Source organism: Ochlerotatus camptorhynchus, unplaced genomic scaffold, assembly GCF_037179485.1.
Source record: "Ochlerotatus camptorhynchus isolate MF236.1 unplaced genomic scaffold, CSIRO-AGI_Acam_v1.1 ptg000266l, whole genome shotgun sequence".
NCBI lineage: Eukaryota > Metazoa > Arthropoda > Insecta > Diptera > Culicidae > Ochlerotatus > Ochlerotatus camptorhynchus.
Window position 1 is genome coordinate 2,823,907 of NW_027040756.1, and position 23,103 is coordinate 2,847,009.

The window sequence follows — 23,103 nt, forward strand, 5'->3', positions numbered from 1 at the left end:
TATATGCACATAAGAACCCACTGAGCCAACCACCGGCTAATAATTAGAATATCTTATGCAATTCATAAAATGAATAGATGTTTGCTCATCAGATTATCTTATGAAAAATTCAGGAGCATAGTATGAAAAAGACCATCAACGCCGCTGACGTCATTTCCTTCTTATGAATTTCAAAGTTTTTTTTCTTTTGTCGAAATTTCATAAGCATATTTTATGGAGCTCATACGTTATATTTCCTCAGTGTAGTCCAATTTGCAAGGATTTCTTTCGACAAAAGTATCCAACATATTTGTAAGATTTGCTTTATTTTAACTTGATGTTTTCTTTACATGAGTAATTGTTGTTTACTTTTCTTCCCTTTCTTTAAATGTTTATAAATTATACTTCCAAATGATCTAGGGATTGATTTCGATTTTTTAGTCCCTCAAACATACTTTCCAGATCGGGTTCTTCACGTTGTAGATACTAAACTGCAGCTTAGCTTTTTCTATTCTTGCTACTTGTTGTTTGTGATTTGTTTCCTTCTGACTGCTTCAACACAGCGATGAAGCGAATAGATTGGGAAACCTGAAGGTGCTGTCATCGGCGAACGTACTTGTCTGTTTGTAAGTTTGCTAGTTAAAACGAGCAAAAATGCAAACCGATAGGACGTGTCATGTTCACCTGTTGTAGGTAAATCTGTATTTGATTTAACGGTTTTCCCGCCTTTCGGCAGTTTGTTAGTACATCATTTGCTGTGCATTTTGTTTATGTAGGTGTTAAATCTTATTTACTGGACAACTATTTACAATACCACACGGCTGATGAGAGTAACTCAGTAACAGAGTCGAATACAACTCAAAATTGCAAAAAGTGTGGAAACTCAGTGAGTGAGTAAAACGTTCCTCACTTTTCCGGGAAAACTCTGGAATATGACGGAAATCCACCAAAATTTTACTCACTCTAGGAGTACATATACTAATAGATTTTCCTCATACTCAAGAAGTTTTTCCTGGAAAATCGAGGAAAATTATACTCATTCTCAAAGTAACCCCACTTTTTGCAATTATGAGTCAAATTCGATTCAATTATGAGTTACTCGCATCGTCCGTGTATGGTAGTTCATCTTTGTTAAAAACATAATTTTATCTCTGCGTGTATTTGTATGCATACACGAAAATAAGTTACAATGTGTAGCCACTAATTTCGATTCGACAACATAACAACACAACAATCTGGCTAACGAACAAATCTCTCTCGGCAGATTGCTGAATTTCAATCGCGGAAATAAACCAATCTGTCAATCCGCAATGGGGGGCGAGCTTTGTCCGCTCTAATAAAAAAGAATAGGTATTTACAGGTATTTCTATATTATCAATTCATTTCCGACCAAGGTCATGCATAACTTTTTTTTTTCGCAATAAAATTATAGAAAAATGCACAAGCATCTTCAATTCTAATTTTAACCGACTTACTTAAAGTTTTCTCGTCTTCTTAGCAGCTACAACTAAAGGGATGCAACTTGAACATCACTTTTTTCGACTTAAAATCTAATTAAAAAGACAACGTAAAACAGCGTAGTGCCTTACAGCTTCGGATTCTCGAACAGTGGCCCCCGGGTGATTGTGATGTCCGCGTACGGTTCCGGCTGTGTGATCTCAAGGGCTTTGAACTTTTTCAACACCAACAGTGAATAGAACTTTTGAGCGGCCTAAACAAGGAAGAACAAATGTTGTGTTATACTCCTATTACAATCAAAATCTTGCAATATACGAACCTGTTTCTTGTCGTTTCGGTGCGTCATTTCGGACAACACCATGCAGTCAGTCTTCAGAAGCCGCGATCGTACTGAGATGAACAACTGGGCAGCACGTTTGTTCAGCACTCGCTCCTCAAACTGTTCAATTGTCTCATCCACCTGTTGCTCTTCGGTTGTTTGTTGCTGTGAAATAAGAATGATCAAAATTAAACATTCATCTAGGAATACGACGATGAGCAATGAGCAACTTACCCCGCCAACCGAGTGTGGGAACTCGTAGTCCTGATTCCATTCGTTCTGCACGTCATCGTGAAGCGCTTCACGAGCCGGAGAAGCGGCATGTCCTTCGTAGCCCATGTTGGAAAAATTTTCCATGCCCGGTTCGTTCAGTATCGACGAGACCTGATCCGCCGGCAGGTGGGGAATCTGATCGATGTGCTCCAAACTGGAATGATGTGGCGTCATGCCACCGTGGTCCAGTCCGTGCGGTGTCATCGCACCAGGCAGATCTGGCATAACCTGGCCAGAATTGCCGTGCTGCAGTCCAGCTGGTGTCATTCCACCGTGTTGAAGATCTCCAGGTGTAAGACCACCGTGCGCCAACCCAGCGGGTGTGAGTCCACCATGTGCCAGTCCTGCGGGCGTTAGCCCCCCATGCGCTAGCCCGGCTGGTGTTAGCCCACCATGTGCCAGTCCAGCAGGTGTAAATCCACCATGCGCCAGCCCAGCGGGTGTTAACCCACCGTGGATCAGATTTCCCGGTGTCATCGGTATACTTGGCATTCCCGGGGTAGGAGGCATCATCTGAGGGGATTGCATACCCAGATTGAGAGGTGTCTGATTCGGGCTTTCGATATTACTGATACCCGGTGTGGTCGGAGGAGGCATCATACTTCCATCGGGGTGGAAGCTCTGACTGACATCCTGACACATGTCCTGGTCTCGCAACTCCATTGAAACCGGCGTTGGGGGTGGCATTTCGACGGCATCACGCAACTGATCGACCGAAGTCTGATCCAAATGAGCTGGAGTGGCAGGTGTCATCGGTGTCATTGGCATCGTCGGTGTCATTGGCGTCATTGGAGCTGGAGTATCCGGCGGTAGCAGATCTTGAATGACCTTTCGTTTTCTACCTCGACGCTGAGTCACTGGGGATTCCGGTCGTTCCGGTTGCTGCTGTTCAACGCCTAGTACGTCCAAAGGACCCAACACAGCAAAGTCTTCCACGCCAATCGAACGGGACGTCAGATGTCGCTGGTAGTTTTTGAACATGCACCGTGCTGGGATGTCTCGAGATGGCAAGGCAAACAGTTTTTCCACTCCACCCGTCTCCTTCCAGTACATCAACCGCTTTGTCGGAGGTGCCAGATCCAATGTTGTCACGATATCCGTCGTATTGGCCAGCTGACTCTTCATTTCCTCACCGCTGATATTTTTCACCTCATCGACAATCAGTTTCCGTTTACGTTTACTCTTTGTTACACCCTTCAAGGCGGAAGCGTCCACTGGTGCCAATGCGAAGCTTTCCTCCTCGTTTTGCAACAAGGTTGTCTGTTCTGCATGACCTTCCTGACCACCAACATCTTCACCCATTATGTCGTCTTCTAATTCCGTTCTCCTTTCAACTTCCTTCTGCGGTTCCGCCGTCAAAGAAGTTGATGCTTCTACGGAAACATCCTGAATCACTGGTGCTATCGGCATACCGTCCTGGCTCGTTCCCGGTTGCTGCAGATCATCCAACAACTGCTGCGTCATAATCGGAGTCGGTGGCCGCGAATTGTCCGAACTCGGTGCTGGCGACGGAGCACCACCAACAACGTCAAAATGGTCGTCATCATCGTCATCGCTGTCTTCTTCCTCGCCACGTTGTACCTGTGCAGGTGCAGCCGGTAGCTCCGGTTCCGGTGCCAGGGGAGCATCAGCGAAAATGTCACCCTCAAACAGTCCGGCAGCTGGTTCCGCACCGAAACCTTCGTCGCCGAAGCCGTCGTTGTCCACTGCATGGGGATGGTGCGGATCGAAGGAGTCCAACACCGATCGGGACGTTCCCGGGAGGGGTTCCTTTTCCTGCTCGAGATCCGGCGGAGGTGCGACCGGATCGGTGAAGAGGTCGTCCTGCGTGAGTGAACGGGAAAGTAGATTAAGGTTATGTGGGTACGAAAAATTTTACGAAAAATGTAAATTAGTACAAACAACTGCTATTATGACTAGACAGGGATTTTTAGACGAAAATTATTACTGTTCTACGGAAAGTTAACCCCGGATACCTCCACCACATTTTGCTACTACCGTGTGTAGAGTTTCATTTCAGATCACCAGGTTTGGATTGAGGCCTCACAAAAGTAAACCAGACGACATGTAGTTTATGTTTGGATTACGCATCAAAAGGAATGAGGATAGCAGGCCACTTGTCGGATTCGTAGACGCGGACTGGGCCAACGATACAGAGATTGCAAGTCAGTAACGAGCTTTCTGTTTAGCTGCCAACTGCTTTTAAACCCTACCCCTTAAGTGAAGCAGAATACGTCGCTATAACTGAGTGCAACTGTATCCTAAATAATATGGTTGGCCGGAGTTGTAAAAGACCTCAACTGCAAGGCACCGATAGATTCTGTCGGTATTGACACAGCTGGCATAGTCTACTGAGTCGAAGCGGATTATATCAACATCAAGCACCATTATTTTTTGATACCATTCCATATAGCACCGCTAAATAGCTACCAGTCGTATAGGAATGTTCCGCATTACCGATAAAAATCATTAAAAATAACTTGATTTTCAAAACGGCCGATCAACGGAATTTTTCGAATCATTCATAGACCCACATGCTAGGCCCTACTCCTTGAGGCAGGGCCGATGATTTGTTTTACATTTATTTGACGTTAAGAAAAAGCTCTGAAAAGGGCCTTCCATTTCTGATGACAAGTACAACGGTTTAACAAAAAGGGCCTAACGATTGAAACATTCACAAATAGGCTTATTAGTTTATAAAATTAAATTGTTATCGATATTCATGTATTTTAGAAAACTTTTCGCATATTTTGGCTGCTGTGTACTGAGATTCATTTTCTGGTTTGCTTACATTTTGGACATAGGCTTTTTTTCAAATGTTACTGGAGATTTCACGGATCCACACTGAAAAAGAATCTTACACAGAGAGTGAGTGACTCCATTCGAATTGAGGAATTTCTAAAAGCGTAGGTCACTCAGCGCTGAGTGACCAACGCTTTTAGAAATGCATCCATGGTCACTGATTGAAAAGGAGTGCTATAGATCAAATAATCGAATAAGAAGGACCATTACAGTCATCACAGCAATCGAAGCCTTTCGAAATGGAACGCCTTTTGGCATAATGGTAATTCGGCATAATGGACGTTTGGCATAACTATATGCACACTTAAACAGAGACCCTGAGTTCGGTAAAAAAATTACCGTCTTAGATCGGTAATGCTAAAAATTACAGATGTTTCGGTATTTTCTCGCTTTATTGCTGAAAACTGTAAGTGAAATGACCGAATTTCGGTAATTTATTTTAATTTACCGAAAACGGTAAACATTTTTACCAACAGGTCTGTAAATAAGCTTCATCACTGACTTCGGTGAAATATTTTACTGAAGTTTCGGTAATCAAAGCGTTCCATTACTGAGTTCCGTAACGGTCTAGGTAAACGTCAAATCCACCATATTGTTATTTTCGATCGACATTAAAGGCGTTAATCTTCTTCCAATGCTTCCTTGTTTTCAGTGTAGCGCCGAATCTTTCCGACAAAAACTTAAGTTTTCAGATCGTCGCCAACGGTTTTGTTCATTGGTGGTGCAATTTGCAACACTAACTTATTGATCACGACTGCAGCCAAATTTTTGCATGGGTTGCAGTGACCGCCACCTTGAAACAATACTAAAGCAAATAGCAGTTGAGTCGGTGACCTTTTTAAAAAATTACAGATCTCTCGGTAATTTCCGATTTGCATACCGTACTCAAAATTACAGTTCTCCGGTAAAGTCGACTACAAATCAAGCAATGCACATCGGTAAACGTTACCGATCTTTCGGTAAATTTGACAGCTAATTTTGCTGATCCAGTTTACAGATTTTTCGGTAATGTTCTCGATTACCGAAAACATTACCGACCGTTCAGCTGTTGAGAATTCGGTAAATGAATTACCGAAGTCGGTGATTTTTTCTAAGTGTGTGGAAATCTCTTCCAGATGCAAAACATAACAACACTAGAGTCCTGTAAGATAGAGAAGCTAGAAATCGTATCTGCACTGGCACATAAGTGCAGTCAATCGAACAGAAGACCTATCACTGGGTAGAAAACAATTAACCACTTCATTCGAGCAGTTGAAATGACGTTTACTACCACTCGAACTTTGAACTAAAACATTATTTTGAGATTATTTTTCTTCTAGAACCACGAGAAAAGTAGCCATCATTTGTGCGTTTCATAAAAATAGAAATTAGTTGGTTCAATTTTGTGGAATCGCTGGTAGAAAGTCACGCTAAAACTGCTTGACAAATTGACCACTTTCCAATTAGATTGTATTATTGCTATCACCCGGAAGATAATAGGACAATATATTAATAACATAAAATCCATATTGGGTAGGATGGATTAGCACTAAAAAGAGTTTAATTTACTTTCCCGTGCTTTTCTTACGAGAAAAGTAAAGTAAACGCTTTTATTCATATGACCTATTGTAAGGAGATATATTAGAACATGAGAATAAATTAAGAATCATCGCAAACATATTTTCTATAACGTTTGACCTCAAGCCTCAATTCTTACCAATAACAACAATACACAACAAAAGCGGTAAGTCATGCAAGGTGTGGACCACGTTTAGGGTTGTTAGTTCGTGTGAAAAAATATCGTCATGTTACCAGTTATTTTATTTGTCTTTGCGTATATCTCTCGTATAGGGCTCTACTACACACTTGCATTATGGGCTGTTCATAAACTACGCAGACCAGCATTTCTCAATCCATGGGTCGCGTCCAAGGGAAAGCTAGGCTCAAACGTCGGCCCATGACTATGCTCGCTATGACTACTTGTTATTAGTAGGGAGGTGGGATCAAACCTATCCAGCTCACTAAAGGGAGTCGATTCTTTTGAACAGCTCTTCAGCTCACATTGAAATTATAGAAATTATGACACAACTTCAAACCGGAAAATTAATTAGTGGTTTTAGTACTTGAAACTGCATAAAATCGTAAAAGTAGTCTAAACCAATAAATCCATACCTTACAACATGGCTCTTCTTTTCAATGGAAAACGCCACTAACGCAACATCTGATCAAACATCGCGTAAACATACGTACCGATTTTATTTCTGATGTTAATTCTCCAGCAAAATTTCCCCCACTATTCTTGGCTTCAGCTCCAGATCATCAGCTCAGAATCGGATCTGGAGCTGAATCGTGAATAATCGATAGAGTAAGGAAAAAAGATCCGAATAGCTGGACGGGTCCGAGAGTTGTCATCCTAATATACTGGAGAGCTGCCCTTAGATTTTCGGTTATTTGCTTTTGTGCGTATCTTCCGCTCCTCCAGAGATGGGAGGAGAAGTGAGAGCACATATGCTGGAGGAATAACATCAGCAACAAGAGTCGGGTATGGTTTTTGATCTAATTTCCGTCCTACTTAGCACATCCCGCACTTTACCTCTCTTTTTTGAAAGGGTTTGAACAAAACATGGAATGTTTTCATCAAAGATAATTTCTAAATTTATTCATCGTTCCATACGTTGGATTTGATAAAGTGACAAACAATTTTGAGAAATTATTAAAAATCTAACACTGCTTCTTGATTCTAAATTCGTCCTACGAGTTTCAATTCCGTCGTAACGCATTGAAACGCCATTAGATTTTCTTCGTCCTACTGATGATGGTAGAAAAAGTGGATTAGCTAGAAGCGCTTCTTTTGTTTTGAGAACAATGAGTGTTAATATTCATACAATACGCATATGAACTAACAGATTGGAACAAACGTATTATTGATTTGTGCACGGAGAAATCATTGATATTATTGATGATTTCTGCTCGATAGAACGGAAATGGGCGATTACGAAGAAGTAGCGCTCTTCCCTACATAAATAAATTGCATAATACCAGTAGAATATTCACGGCGAATGAGAACGACCCAAATTTGAGTTTAGTTCACTCATAATCGCCAAAAGTGCAGGAACTCAGCGATGAGTAAAATTTGTCTCGTAGTTCGAAATTGACGAAAATTTGATTCAATCTCGGAGTAGTACCAATCAGTGCTGAGCTTTGTCATTGTCATTGACAGACTTTATCCTCAAAAAAACCTTCGTCAAAATCTCATTCATTTTTTCGTCATTTAACAAGATTCACCTGGTAACAAAAAGTCTAATTTAGTACATTCTGTGTCACATTATTGTTATCCAAGTAGCTCAGGATGTAGATACTTGTTCACTAAAATGGATCCATGTAATTGTTTTGCTCAAGTCATTTAATTTCGTTACAAATTTAGCTAATAAACAAATCTGCACATGTTCGTCACTGACACCATTGTCATTGACAATTGACATGGTTTGCCTTGACTATGACTGTTATCCCAAATGAGTGACCAAAGCAGAATTGTCAATATCACCGTGTACTGTCGAGATTTTGCAGCACTGGTACCAATAGCCTGAGTGAATCCAATCTTTACTTTTCTCAAATTCGGGAATTTTTCCCTGGAAAATCCTGGAAAAACCTGGGAAAACATGAGACAAATTTTACTCATCGCTGAGTTCCTGCACTGTTGGCGATTATGAGTGAACTAAACTCAAATTTGGGTCGTTCTCATTCGCCGTGTTAATATGTCTCTCTCTCTCTCCCAAACAGCCGCTTGGAAGTTTGCTTTTACCGTCGGTGCTGTCGATCAGTAGGCACATGTTGTATTGAGCGCGCGTCTTGGTTTACGCGGTCCTTTTCTGAAAAGTTCCGCTATGAGTGATGGATTGAATGGTTTAGACTTGTGATATCAGTGAGCTGATGAGCTGCGGTTCCTTAAAAATGAACCGCGGGTCATCAGCTCACTTTAGAGAATCGGATCTATAGAACAGCTCGGGAGCGGATCGCCCATCTCTAGTAGAGATAGGGGTGCCACTTCCCTGGTCGCGGTTCACTGGTGGGTCACAGAAATTCAGAAAACGTGGTCATGTTTCTTTTTATTTTAATTTCGAGCAAAATTAATAATTTTAACCTGACTAGTGCATTGTAATTATGTTTGGCCTGCAGGATGTCCAGTGAATTTTCATTTCCAGTTTTCAATAGAGTAGATGGACCAGTTATAGCTATAGTACCAATTATGGCTATAGTGAAGACATTTTACTAATTATCTGAAACAAATCGACTAATGCTTACAAAATGTATTTTCAGTCATGTAAAAAAAGATGTATTCTGAGCATTACAACCCGATTAAAACGTGTGTTTGAAGAACTATTTTTTGTTTGCCGATGACTAAGAAATAAGTAATGAAAATATTGATTTCTCACACAACAAGCCGTTTTACCATTTTGCCATGCACATGATCGTTATTGATGTTATCAACTGAAGAATTTAAATGTTGTTGAAAAAATATAATTTTCAAGTATAACCATAATGGGTACATTTTTCCATTATCGCTACAAGCAAAAGTACCTGCAGCGATCTGTCACTTTTAGCCATAGCTCTATGTTTACGCTCATTTACGCGTGTGATAGAAAAGGTCAGCGATTAGTTGATTTTTTTTGTTCAGGTATGAATAACCATTGATGTTTCAGCATAATAAGCATAATTACCCATAGACAACTCTAAACTAACATTTGAAAGGGGCGGAAGTGCCAAAATGTAAACAAATCATATATTGCCACATATAGATAGAACAGTTCACAAACTACTCGATAAACACGAAAAAGTAGAAGAAAATATCATTTCAAATCATCGAAAACGTTTCCTTTTACATGGCGTATTTCCAGTTTTCAACTCTATGATGCATTTGGTTGTTACGCCTTGCACCAGAACTACGCATTTTATTGTTTTAATATGCCAAACGTACTGATTCTGGAGTAGGCTAGTCACGCCCGATTCATTAGAAATGCATCCGATTGATATTTCGCGTGTAAACAATGAACAAAAAGAAGACCAAAAAATCTCCAGGGCGTTATTCCACTCTCACAAATTTGCGAACGAAGAACCAAAGCGGAACAACAAATAAAAAAAAACCCGAGGGTGTATTTCCACGGCGTATCACCAGTGTTGGCAGTTCAAAGGGTGGAAGATCCGGGGGCAGGGCTGGTAGTGCTGATGCGATATAATAGTAGTTACTTTAGTGGCTAAAATTACGGAAATAGTGACCAAATAGTGACTTGTATATACTAAATAAGTTACCTTTTATATGGTAACTTAGAAATTCAAATACGGGTTTATATTGAAATAAACTTTTTATGTCATGGAACTCAAAGTAGATAACTTTAATAATTTGCTATGAACTTTTCACAGAATTTCTTCAGAATGAGCTTTTACAAACATAATATTGCATTCTTGAAATTCTTTGCCGAACAATCAACAAAATTCTTGGAAATAGATTATTTTCGTAGTTGGAAATGCTTAACATTAAATATCAGAATTAAAATGGACATTGTATACGATGGATGAGGAGATGATAGTAAAGTAGATTATTTTCGATTTTTTATTGATTCTTCTAGGAACTCCCTGGAGGCCTCAGAAATTTCATAAATTTCCGCCTTGAATAATCTTGGACTTCTCCCTTGCATTCGATTTCAAATTCAATTCGTATTCTCCTTAGAATCCTCAGAATTCTCAATACAAAAATCCATCACAAGCTTTGAAACTCTTCTCAGAATTCCGTTGGGATTGAACCCTCAAAATTCGATTCCATTGGAATTCTTCTCGGAATTTACTTCGAACTCTTTAGACATATTAAGTCAGAAATCACCCCAGAATTCTTTTAGAACCATCCGCAGAGACCATCTTTGGAGTTCACGGGATTTTCATGGAATTTTCATCAGAGCCCACTTAAGCAACATTTCAGAAATAATTTTGAATTCTTATTAGAATTTGACCTAAAATCCTCATCCAATCATCATAGAATTCTTCTCAGAACTCTCGTTAAAATGCACTCTCAATTATATTAGAATTATTTTTAAACAATAATCAAAAGCGACGCTCGTATGTGTTAAACCAAGTTTAACTATATAAGTAAACCTGGCTTAAGATTTAAGCGGAGAAGAAGAAATCGGTCCTCAGAGCACTTAATTTTACATGAGACTTTCGTAGTCTGTACTTTGGTATTCTTCTCCGATACATCTGTGGGTGTCATCCCTAGAATCTTTTAAAATACTCTTAAAATTTACTTTTGATTTTTTAAAGTTCTTAATCATCCTTGAAAGACTTTTGAAAATATATCACAGACAAATACCTTTGGAAAGTTACAATTTATTTTCTGGGAAAGGAGGTATATTTTTCCCGATTTTTAATCGAAATTGTAGGCATTTCCCAATAGATTTCCTGGTGTTCAAAAGTTTTGCGGTTTTCAATTTTTTAACAGATATGTATATTTTGTTAAAACTACTGTAGACTTTCTTAGTGCCAAGTACTCAGTTTAAACATTTTGTTGATATTTTTAAATTTCACTCTATTTTAATAGTGAAAAAGTGACTTAAGTGACTATTTTTAGGGAAATAGTGACTTTAGTGACGTTTTGGTGTAAAAAGTGACTTTTTAGTGACTGGCTTTAAAATAGTGACCAAGTCACTAAAAAACGACCTGCTACCAACCCTGTCCTGTAACAACATGAAAGAAATTATCAGGGCGTATGATATTTTATCCTCAATTTCACGACAGAGAAAACTTTTTTTGAGTTTTTAGTGATGCATGATGATAGATTACGCTATTAACTACGGGAATTTACGTATTCTCGGCAACCTAAGCAGCGACCTTCTTTCTATAGCCTTTTTCTCTAAGGAACGCACACATATGCAGTATTGGTTTGTTTACAATCTTTTGCTGCCAGCTGCTCTAACAATTTCAGTCGAAAGAATTGTCAAAAACTGTTTTGAAACGTTTTTACAAAGCTCCAATCTTCTCTAGTGAGAGCGAGTATTGTCGGCAACCAGTTTTTCTTCGGCAACCGTTCCATTTGAACTGCATGTAAATCTGCAATTCTATTATCGGCAACTCGAAATCAGCTACAATTTTTAGTGCGTGAGTTGCATTTCAAGAAAACCTAGCTAGATTGCTTTTTCTCAGTGGTAAAAATATAGTCAAATTGAAGCTGAAAGCATAAAGAATCGTTTGCATGCATTCAGCAGTGTTTTCGTAAGAAAATCCAGTGAAAATAGTGTTTCAATTTGGGTTGCCGAAAATAGTCTGTCATGCCGAAGTCGTCATTTCCCCTATATGTCATCCAGAAAATGGAAAGTTGTGAAATAGGATTAATTTTTAGGTAATCAAAATTCGGAAGCGATTTTCTCGATATGGTTCATTTACACCCCTTTCCTTCTAACCCCCTCACAATTGTGATGTTGTCGTCAACGTGCCAAGATCTATTATATAACAACACGTTGAAGCAAAACATACATTACATCTTTTTCAATCTGGGCAACATTTGCTGGGAGATTTGTGTGCTAATTGTCATAATCCCAACGTAAACAAACCGAAAGTAAATTATTGTTTTGCAAACAGTGTATTTCCAAAACACTCCAACCATACTAAATACTTAACACTAGACAACGGACAACACACAACACCTAGTAGACTAGAGGAAATATGTTTCTACAAAAAGATTCACCAATTGGAGCGCGAATTGAATCGAAGTTTGTTTGACAATGCAAGCGTAACTGAGCAATTCTCTAAAGATTGACGACTTTTTTAATTTTTTTATTATTTGTCGGCTCCGATTTTCATGAAAATTTGCACCGTTGTTCTTTTTTAGTAAAGATGCCAATTTGTGTTATCAGTTCTTCAAATTGAATCACGACTACTTTTTTAACAGGGCCTGTGTAAAAATAGTACAAATGAGTTAAAAAATATATATTGCTGAAACGGTTTGTTGGATTGATTTGGTGTCTTCAGCAAAGTTGTAGATATTATTTTGGCAATAATATTAAAAATATACACTGTAAAAAATTTCGTTTGTTTCAATGAGAAAAATTATATTTGTTATTAAAATAGTTAATTTCTCAAAAACTGCCTGATTGAAGCTCATAATGTTTGCTACAAACTGGCAAAGTTTGGTGATGGTAAACTTAAAAACAAAAAAGTTGATTTTTTTTGAAAATTTCACGATTTTTACATATTTATTAAAAACACATGTTTTTCAACCGTGTATATTTTTTCAAGAATCGCATTTTAATTTTGCACAACTTTCCCGAAGACACCGTAGCAATCAAGCAAGTCGGTTTTTGCAATATAGGTATGTTTATTTCATTAATGTTTTTCTACACAGGCCTTATTGAAAAGTTAGGATTCATTATACATCTGATACCATGAAAAGGTATCGTTACTAACAAAACTAAAAAATTCATTTGATGAATATTGAGCTAGAACTAAATAAAAGTGATATGATGTTCAAACTAGCGACCCTTACTGAAGGAGCAATTCCATTCAAATTGATGATTTTTTAATTTTCTTTTTTATTCATTGTCTTCAATTTTGCATAGTTGTATCAGTGATCTTAACGGTAATAAGTCAAATACTCAACACTGTAGTAATGAACACCAAAAACATCTGTCTGTACCTAATGTAGAAATTGTACATATCGAGCTGATACTTAAATGAGTTTGAATGGTGAAAACAAGCCGGTGATCACAAAGGGGGAGAGGTAGCTCATCGATTCTTCCGGTTCGCCTCCTAGCATTGTGCTATAAGGTACCAGGCGATAACCAGGGTAGTTGACCGATAGCTCGATGACGTCATTTCGTTGGCGTCTGCAATGGGAAATTCTCATAGCAGGCGTTGACGATGGGACGTTGTAGAGTTGTTGAATAGCAGCTATCGTGGTAACTCACCGATTACCTGTCGATCTGCCAAATTTGGAAAGACGTCTGCATTGAATTGTCTCATATAATAATATTCCGCCCACTATATCACAAGAAATTGCGAGTAGCTGAGTGGAATGGAGATAAGTTAAGCATTGCGTACAGGACCAAGTCTCCTCTGGGTGGTGCCAAAAGATGAGCGCAATAGAATCATCAAGTTGCCATAAGGCACGGAATGAGACTATTGCATGGCTGGGTTGTCAAAGTATTCCATTCGTTAGTCAGTTCAGGTAGATTAGACCAGGTTTAGATGGGCGTTGCCCAGATTTGGATTTTTCAGATGTAATCCTGGATAGGACCCTGTCATTGAACGTCGCGTGAAAGTGGAACTTAATGAAGGCCTAAGTACTTTTTCGTAGTTTTTAGTTTTCGGATTTGAAAGATCGTTGGTTACAGTGGCCTGCTTACTGAGCAGAAAAATGCGGTCCCAGGTCCTTACATATCAAAGAGATTTATGGTAAAATCGCTTGTGTATCGTGTATTTTGCGAAACTCGTTGTTGTCGTTGGTTCCGGGTTTGAATGGATACAAAAATTTGAGCAACGGTATTATGTGATATGAGGGGCTCGGTGGCCTTAGAGCGACCGTTTTTGCTTACTGAGCCTAACATCATGAGTCTAATCTCAGGCCCTTCCACATTCAAGATTCGGCAATCGTTTTATTTGTTAATATGACTACATGGTAATAACAGCAACTCGGTGATTAAAAAGGTGCTCGTCTGCCTAGTGGAAAACGTTTTTGCTTACTGAGCAGAAGACCGTGGGTTTAGTCCCAAGCTCCTTCGCGTTATATGATCGCTAGGACATCAATTCAGCTTATCGTTTACCAAAACGAACCCTGCTGCAAACCCAACCCTCTTATCCAACATCCCAGTGATTCCTCGTGGAAGTGCAGAGGTGTTCTCGGCTTCCATCAAAGCGAGTGTCATGTCAACACAATCCTTCCCATTCCTTTCTTGACCTGTGTACGGGCGCGGTCGGCGCTGGTATTGCCTAATTTAAGATCACCAGTTTTTACATATTGAGGATGATTGCTAGTCCCAAGCATCGTCTATTGGTTCTCTGTGTAATTACAGCTGATCTGGCAATAACAGAGTAGCAACCGTGGGCGGTCAATCAAGCTCAAGCTAAAACAAGCAGTTGATCACAAAGATTGCTTTTTACCGCATACATCTTAAAAAGTTATCATAGGAAATAAGTGTAACACCATTTGGTTAAAAGGTAAGCATAACCTTCAGTTGTATTTCAATGAAATCATTTTTAAAGATTATTATTTTTATTTTTATTTTAATACAGGAAGCAACATGAGTGAACGAGCATGTTTTATCAGGTGCATTCGGCCGTTCGAGGAAGTCAAGTGCTCGAAAGAGCTGAGGAATATTTCGAATATTACCATCCAGAAATTAGAATCGATTGGATATTCTGAAGCATCAGGATTGAATACTGGTTATCGCATTTGCACGTCCTGCCGTCTTCGTGATGATAAACAAGCTCTTTTCATATCAAACGAGGAACAGCATGTTGCCGGAAGCTCAAAGATGCCAACTACAGTCGTACCGAGCTATGAAAGCCTTACAACTGTACCACCAATGACATCAGTTACTTCAGTTCAATCGTACCAAGAATTCACTCAACCAGTCAACATCGAGATATTCAACCGAGGCATTGCAGGAATCCAGGTATCACCGATAGACGTGGGAAAACTCAACTACATCCACTACCCCGAAAAGAAGCACCGTGAAATCAACGTAGGTATTAGAAAGAATCTTTTCAACTTCGAGCCTGAGGCTGACGAAGTGAATGAACTCAACGAAGTTTTAGAAAACATGAAGGAAAAGTTTTCCAATGCATCCACTGCAAGAAGTGAAAAATTATTAATTTTATCGTTATTGCCTTATTCATGGTCAACACAAAAAGTTATGGATCAATTTAATGCTAGTAGATATATTGCAACCGAGGCTAAGTTGATAAAGGAAGGTCATTCGTCAAAAACCGCAAAATATGGCACAGCCTTAAGTGATGAAATAAAATTGGCAGTCATAGACAACATATTGCTATCTACGGTGTTGTGAAGATTGTCCAGACTCTTCCGCATTAGAAAACATTTTATTAAAACACAGGGTGTCTACTCAATCCAAGGAATCAAATTCCCTGGTTTTCCAGGTTTTTCCAGGTCGGATGAAAAAAATTCCAGGTGCATACAAATTATACACATTATTATTTTATCGAACCCCCCTGTTTGCTGGTGTTCACACTGCTTGCACATGTCGAAAGAAATGTCAATTTAGATTTCAAAACAAAACTGTATCAGGAATCAAAAGTAAATACTTCCATCATGAATTACCGGAAAATTGCTCTAGTTTCGGCAGACGTATTTGCTTTTATTATTTTAAATAAAATGAGAAAGAGAAGGTGAACTTTGTGGAGTAGGAAATGGTTGGTCAGGAGGAACACCGGCAGGGATTTGGCTCATCTTGTCCGTCAAGAGCTGCGATATGAAGATGAAAATGGATTTCAAAACTTCGCCAGGATGTCGATACCAACTTTAGACAAGCTAGTGGGAAAAGTTCTCACTAGATATACATGATTCCTTTAGTTCTGAAAATTTCTGTTAATAGCTCAATTCTGCAAGGTCTTCAAACCTTCTGACGTCCCTGAAGTTTTGTTTCTGTTTTCCGGTAAAATTTTCTTAAAAATCAACAATCTTTCCTGACAATCTGCAAATGTCTCGGTAGTTCTACAGATTTCTTTGAAGTTCTGTGTGTTCTTAAGAAGTTCAGCAAATTTTCCTAAAAACCTACAAAGTTCCTGAATCCCTGGAGATTGAGGATCCTTGAAGATCAACAATAATCTCTGATGTTCACAAAATTTCAAATAATCTACAAACTTCTCGAAAGTTCTGTAATTTTCTCTGCAGATTTTCATGATTCAATGAATATCTGCAAATATCTCTGAACATCTATACAATTTTCTAAAGAATTAAAAGATTATCCAGAAATTTTTGAGCTTTCCGGAAGTTTTAGGAAGTATTCTGAAGATTTTCTAATTTTACAAATATCTCTAAAGATCAGCGAACTTACCTGAAGTTCTGTAAATGTCTTTCAAAATCCAAGAAACGCAGTAAAATTCTGAAAATTTATTTAAACATCTGCTAATGTTTGAGTAGATTTACGACCTACCCTCTGAACTTTTCTGAAGTTTCTAAAATTCATTTCAAATTCTGTAAAGTTTTCTGAAGTACTGTATTTCTGCTCTAAAGATCTACGAACTGCCCTGAAGTTCAATAAATTTCACAGTAGATCTCCGAACTTTTCTAAAGTTCTTTAAATTTCTTTGTGGATTCTTGATCTAAAGATCGGCGAACTTTCCCGAAAATCTGTGAGTTTTGCTAAAGTTTTGCAAATTTTTCTAAAAACGTACGAACTTTCTGACGTTCTACAGACTTCTCTTAAGGTCTACGGACTTCTCTGAAGTTCTTTAGATCTATCTATTTCCGACTTCCATGGAGTTCTGTAAAATATTGTACTTTTGTACTTCGCTGCGATTTGTTTTTGGAATTGAGGTGCTTTTCTGACATTTAACGAATTTTTCTGAAGATATCACATTTGTGTGAAACTGTGAAACTTTCTGTAAAATTACTGCAAATATCTTTAAAGTTCTGTAAAGTTGTCTTAAGCTCCGTAGCTCTATTCCCAAGATCTACAAAAAAAAACTTGAGGCTCAATAAATTTCTCAGTAGATCTGCAAACTTCTCTGATGTTTTGTAAATTCCTCTAGGGTTACCCTGAAGATTTGAAAATTTCCTTGAAGATTACCTAAAGTTGTCAAAATTGATCTGAAAATATTTGAGCTTCTTTGAAGTTTTAAATGTCTCTCTCAAGATCTACAAATTTTCCTGAAATCGTGTAAATATTTTTTTTAATCCCTGAAGTTCTGTAATTTTTACTGAACATCCATTAACATTTCTGAGATTCATGTGATTTTTTCTGAAGTCCTGTAATTTTTTTCAAAGTTATGTAGCTTTGTTCTGAAGATGTACGAACTTTTCTGATGTTGCATAATGTTTCGAGGATCTTCAAACTTCTGTGAAATACTTTATATTTCACTGTAGATTCCTGGACTTGCCTGAAGTTATGCGAATTTCCCTGAAGATTTGCAAAATGTTGCTTATAGTTTTACAAATTGATTTGAAATCATTTTTGCTTGCTTGAAGTTTTGAAAATTTATTTGAACATTTATCTGAAGATCTACGACTTCTATTGTGATTTTGTTTTTATAAATTTCTGTTAACAGCTTTTAATTTGTTTGTAGTTCTGTTCTCAAGATCTACGAACTACCCTGTAGCTCAACAAATTTCTCAGTAGATCTCCGACCCTCTCTGAAGCTCAAAAAATTCTATGTTGGGTCTCAGACCTGCTGTCTGGTATGCTTATTATTATACAATACACATGCTTCGTATGCTTCCTTTTGACGGTTGCCAGTCTCTCTTTTTCGGCTATTTCCTTTTTACGACGATTTTGATCCTCCACATACAAATCAGCGAAGAGCGAGCGTTCGCACACGTTATCTTAGCTGTCAGATGCTTGTCAAGTTCAGTGTCAAAAATTTTGCTAGCCTTTTTAAATTTAAATCAAAGTATGGAATTGAAGCCGAATGGCATTTTTTTTTGCAACATCACATAGGAAAGGTCCTTGTGACGCTATTGGAGGTACAATAAAACGCATGACTACTAGAGCAAGTTTGGCCAAAGAACGTGAACATCCAATAAAACAATGCAAGAGAGCTTTATTATTGAGCAAATAATCGAAAAGAAGAATAATTAACAAAATTAGCATTTAGTTTTGCCACAACAGAGGAATACGAAAGTATGGCTTCACACCTCAACGAGCAATATAATAATGCAAACATAATTCAAGGAACTCAAAAGTTTCATTCTTTCATTCCTGTTTCAGAAAATAAAATTAAAGCCAAACGTTACTCAAACTGTAATGATAATGATGCCAAAATATTCGATGTATTTAAGAAAATAGAAAGTAAGTGTATTACAATGAAAATAAATTATGTATCATCTGTCCATAAGGTTTCCGAATAAAAAAAAAGTAAAAAAGAGCAGAAAAATGTATTTTGTGGATTTAAGTTGAAATTTGAAAACTAAAAAGTAGTCGGGATTCGCTGTTACAAATTGTAATAGCGAACCCTGACTACTTTTCCAATAGGGCCTGTGTAGAAAAGCGCTTATAAAATAAACATTTTAATACATTGCAAAAACGGCTTGCTTGATTGCTATGGTGTATTCGGGAAAGTTGTGCAAAATTAAAATGCGATTCTTGAAAAAATATACACGGTTAAAAAAAATGTTATCCGGTCCAGCACCTTTAACTTTAAATATAAGAAATCAATAAAGTATAACAAAAATGATAACTCGGCTCTGTAAAGTTTATTCGATTGAGCCTGTACAAATAAAGTAATTAATAAAAAAATAAAAAAACATGTGTTTTTAATGAAAATGTAAAAATCGTGATATTTTCAAAAAACCATAACTTTTTTGTTTTTGAGTTTACCATCACCAAACTTTGCCAGTTAGCTTCAATAACTTTTTAAGAAATTAACTTTTTTAACAATAAATATTTTTTTTTTTCATTGATACAAACGAAATTTTTTACAGTGTATATTTTTTACACAATTGCCATAATAATATCTACAACTTTGCTGAAGACACCAAATCAATCGAACAAAGCGTTTCAGCAATATATATTTTTAAACTCGTTAGTACTATTATTACACAGGCCCTTTTCAAAAAGTAGTCGTGATTCAATATGAAAAACTGAGAGCACAAAATGGCGCCTTTACTAAAAAGGAACAACTGTGCAAAGTTTCAGCGTAATTCGAAATGATCGGTCAGGATCGATTTGCTATCTATTTGATAGGATCGGAGAAACAACGTGGTGACTTTTCTACCGAGACTCCCCTCCCCCATATGTCACATATTGTGACGTTTCTTCAAACCCCTAACCCATATGTCACAAATTGTAACGATTATAGAGTAATTTATGGTTCGCTAACAGAAAGGGAACTTTTTTCATTTTTGTTCATGGGCTGACCAATATTTAACAATAGTCAGCATTTGGTTACGGTAAAGTTGACATTTATAAAATATTTAAATGATAAACTGAAAAAAAGTGTTCATATAGATTCCATTGGGAACGCACATGATATTTTTTCAATAACAAAATTAATGATTTTTATCTGAAATGCAACAACTATTTTTGATTCAAAGAAAAAATCTGCATAGGGCCTGAGTCTACAATATTTTTTGTTGAATTCCATGTGATTTATTTTTGAAATTAAAATGTTACGAGAACATGGTGCATATACATTCAATTATTGTATTTTTCTATTTTATCTAAAACGCGCATTCGAAACTATTTCTAGGACCTTGTTGTTACGAAATCCCGGGCTCTGCATACAAATGGTTTAGGAGCTATTTGTGTGATAGAACTCGAAGAATTCTTTTTAATGATACTGTTTCTAGTTCCGTGAAAAATAATCTGGGTACTCCCCAGGGAAGTGTATTAGGACCCACTAGATGTATCAATGACATGCAACAAGTTTTACGATTTTGTGATATTTATATTTTGGCAATTTGGCAACACATTTGAATGAAGATTTGAGTTCTTCGAGTAGATGATTGACATTCAAACAACATAAATTTATTATTAGTAAAATCAAATTTATGATAATTTTGCGGAATACATAAAATGTACACGTCTCTGTAGAAATTGATATTGAGACAATTAATCGCGTGCGAGAAATTAACTATCTTGTCATCAACCCAAGTTCAATGCCCATATTGACAATGTCCATTATTAGGCTTACTCTGGAAGTCCGCTGGGCTTGCCGTGGTTTAAATCCCGGCTACAACTGTTTCGACAGGACGGGAAATGCAGATAGAGAAACAGATTAAACGTCTTTTCCATTGTGTCGCAACCATTAATTTTACACATCCAAATGTATTATTTCCCACGAATGTAAGTCATTTTAGATGTTCGCTTCAACGTTTCAAAATGCTGCCTCCAGGGGTGGTTTTCAATCCAATTTCAACAAAACACATATTCGGAAACAATTTCTGCAAAGTGTGCATCTCCGAAACACTTTACATAGCCACTAAGCCCCACAACGACCAAACCCCCGGAAGCTTAATCCTATGTAGTTCATATTACAGTCTAGTATTACCCACAAACGACAATCGCAAACCATTTAGAAAAACAATTCAGGAAAAGCACGCAATGCCGCAGATAGAAGATAAGCAAAAGGATAGTAAAGAGCAGAACATTAGAGCAGGACTTCCTCCCTTTGAAAAATAAAAATTTGGACAAACCCGACCCGGAATCCTCTTCGCGAACAAAATAAAACTCGCAATCAGGACGCATCGGGAGTTAATCATTGCTCGTTCTTCTCCAAAGGAAATCAAAGCAGGACAAGCTCTTTCATATAGGATTGACTTTCTTCTTCTCAATTTTCGATTTTTATTCGCGAAATGATTTCGTCAGGGAAAATCTCTCTCAGAGGAAGCAAAAAAAAACTCTACTTACAAGATACTCGTTCCACCGGGTATCCTGCGGTGGCTGCTCGCTCAGCTCTTCATACAAGCTTTTGGCACGAGCACGGAGACCCTTCTTATCGATGGGCTTATCTTTCCCATCGGCTCCACTGGTTGCATCGGCCGCCGTGCCACCACTGTCCGCTACCTCCGTTGCCGTCGTGTCCGTCGTTACTTCCAAAGAGCCTACCACCGCCGGTTCATCCTCCAAATCCTGGATGCATCGCGAAGAAGTAAGCCCCCCGTTGTTGCCGGCAGGTTTGGGTTTTGATTTTGGTTTTGGTTTTGAGAGGTTTTTTTGTGTGTGTCGGTTGGTGGTGGTTGGTGATGATGGTTGGTGATTTGTCGCAAGTGAAAAGAAGAGTAATATAAACAACAGACAGAGAGAGAAGAAACAGGGGGAATCGATTATGAGAGAGCTCTTCCATCAAAAATCGGAACGAAATCGAATGTCCAAGCAAATTGATTGTTTCGAGAAAAAAAATGCATACTCTACGAGGGAAAATAAATTGGGAACAACTTGAGAAACAAATGACTGTTCTTTTTTATGCAGTTTTGATCCGCGTCAACACAACAAAACAGTACAAAATATATGCGAAAAAAAGGTTTTTTGGCCACATGATTTTGTCTTTAAGCTTATTTGGTGTCTTCTTTAAGGATTAATTCCTTTCATTTAAGGTCTGAGAGAGATAGGAAAGTATCTGGGACGATATAGGAAAATTTTTGGTTTCGAGTGTGCTCAGTTTGTGCGCTTTTCCGAATTTATTTTCCAAATGGTTTTTCATCAAACGAAACGGAAAATAAACTTAACCGAAGATCTTACAGCTAGGTGTGGACTCAACATACATATACAGAGAGATAGACTGTACATCTAACAACACAGTTAGAACCTCATCAATTAGAGAACACACAACACTCACCTCCATCGGTTCGTCGATCCGGTCACGAACAATGTCCGGCGTATCGTCGAATCCCATATCACCGAACCCATCGTCGTGGATGTTCAACGGGAGCGTGCCGTAGTCCTCGCGCATGGTAATCTCGTCGGCTCGCGATTGGTTGATCGAGAAGTGAGCTTCAATGTCCACATCATTCAGCTCCGGCAGCGGTGTATCAAAGTCGTGAAACACCTCCGGCAATGTGATCGCATTGACTGCGGCTTCACGGTGCTCCTCCGGCAGATCGACCATTCCCGGCCGGAAGGCCATCTAAAATTAAGAAATCGATTTGCGATTCAATATACCGCCTCCACTTGGCCTAACGCCCTAAATGCAACTCACCTTAATCTTAACGAAAGCTTCGTTACAATCCGCCAGCAGGTACTTTGCCTTACGGGCGTAGATTCGTACGACACCGAGCAACAGATGACCTGAAGTACGGAGGGCCAGCTTAACCTTCGGCTGCATAATGCCATCGACGGACTGCTCGATGTTGGTTTCGAACACGTGCGCCTTGGTAATCTTCTTATCCCAATGGGCCGCCAGCCAGATACGGGCCAGCGGGCCCTTCTTGGCCAGCACAATGTGGGCGTAGAACATGGTGGATCCTGCTAAATCTCACCAGCTACTTCAAATGTTCGTTTTCTTGCTATGAATGTTTTGATGTTTTCACTTTCCGCGAGTGTTGATGTCACGATCCTGCCAAAAAAAATCGAAAAAGATTATTATGAATAGTTGCGTAAGTTTGTTTACATAGTGACAATGAAAGGATCGTAATA

At 38.4% G+C, this 23,103-nt stretch overlaps 1 protein-coding gene across 2 annotated transcripts; it reads right to left on the minus strand.

Annotated features, from left to right (window-relative positions):
• Window positions 1-1,372: 1,372 nt before the first annotated feature.
• Window positions 1,373-23,022, minus strand: vtd (RAD21 cohesin complex component verthandi). 2 transcript variants are annotated; one of them, XM_065227096.1, is made up of 6 exons: window positions 22,667-23,022; window positions 22,307-22,594; window positions 21,379-21,600; window positions 1,991-3,853; window positions 1,757-1,921; window positions 1,373-1,690 (listed from the first exon to the last, which is right to left on the minus strand). In XM_065227096.1, exons 1-6 carry the CDS (start codon window positions 22,922-22,924, stop codon window positions 1,565-1,567), a joined length of 2,922 nt encoding a protein of 973 aa, XP_065083168.1. In that variant the 5' UTR covers window positions 22,925-23,022; the 3' UTR covers window positions 1,373-1,564. The 2 variants fall into 2 exon arrangements, with proteins under 2 accessions (XP_065083168.1, XP_065083169.1); XM_065227097.1 differs by lacking the exon at window positions 21,379-21,600 and having other exon boundaries at window positions 1,374-1,690; window positions 22,667-23,019.
• Window positions 23,023-23,103: the final 81 nt, after the last annotated feature.

Excerpts from the sequence above, each read along its gene's own strand:
- vtd (XM_065227096.1), bottom strand. The coding sequence starts at position 22,924 with ATGTTCTACGCCCACATTGTGCTGGCCAAGAAGGGCCCGCTGGCCCGT. Across the intron at positions 22,595-22,666 it reads AAGCTTTCGTTAAGATTAAG|ATGGCCTTCCGGCCGGGAAT; the intron begins GTGAGTTGCATT and ends TCTTAATTTTAG. Across the intron at positions 3,854-21,378 it reads CCCGGTGGAACGAGTATCTT|GACGACCTCTTCACCGATCC; the intron begins GTAAGTAGAGTT and ends TCACTCACGCAG.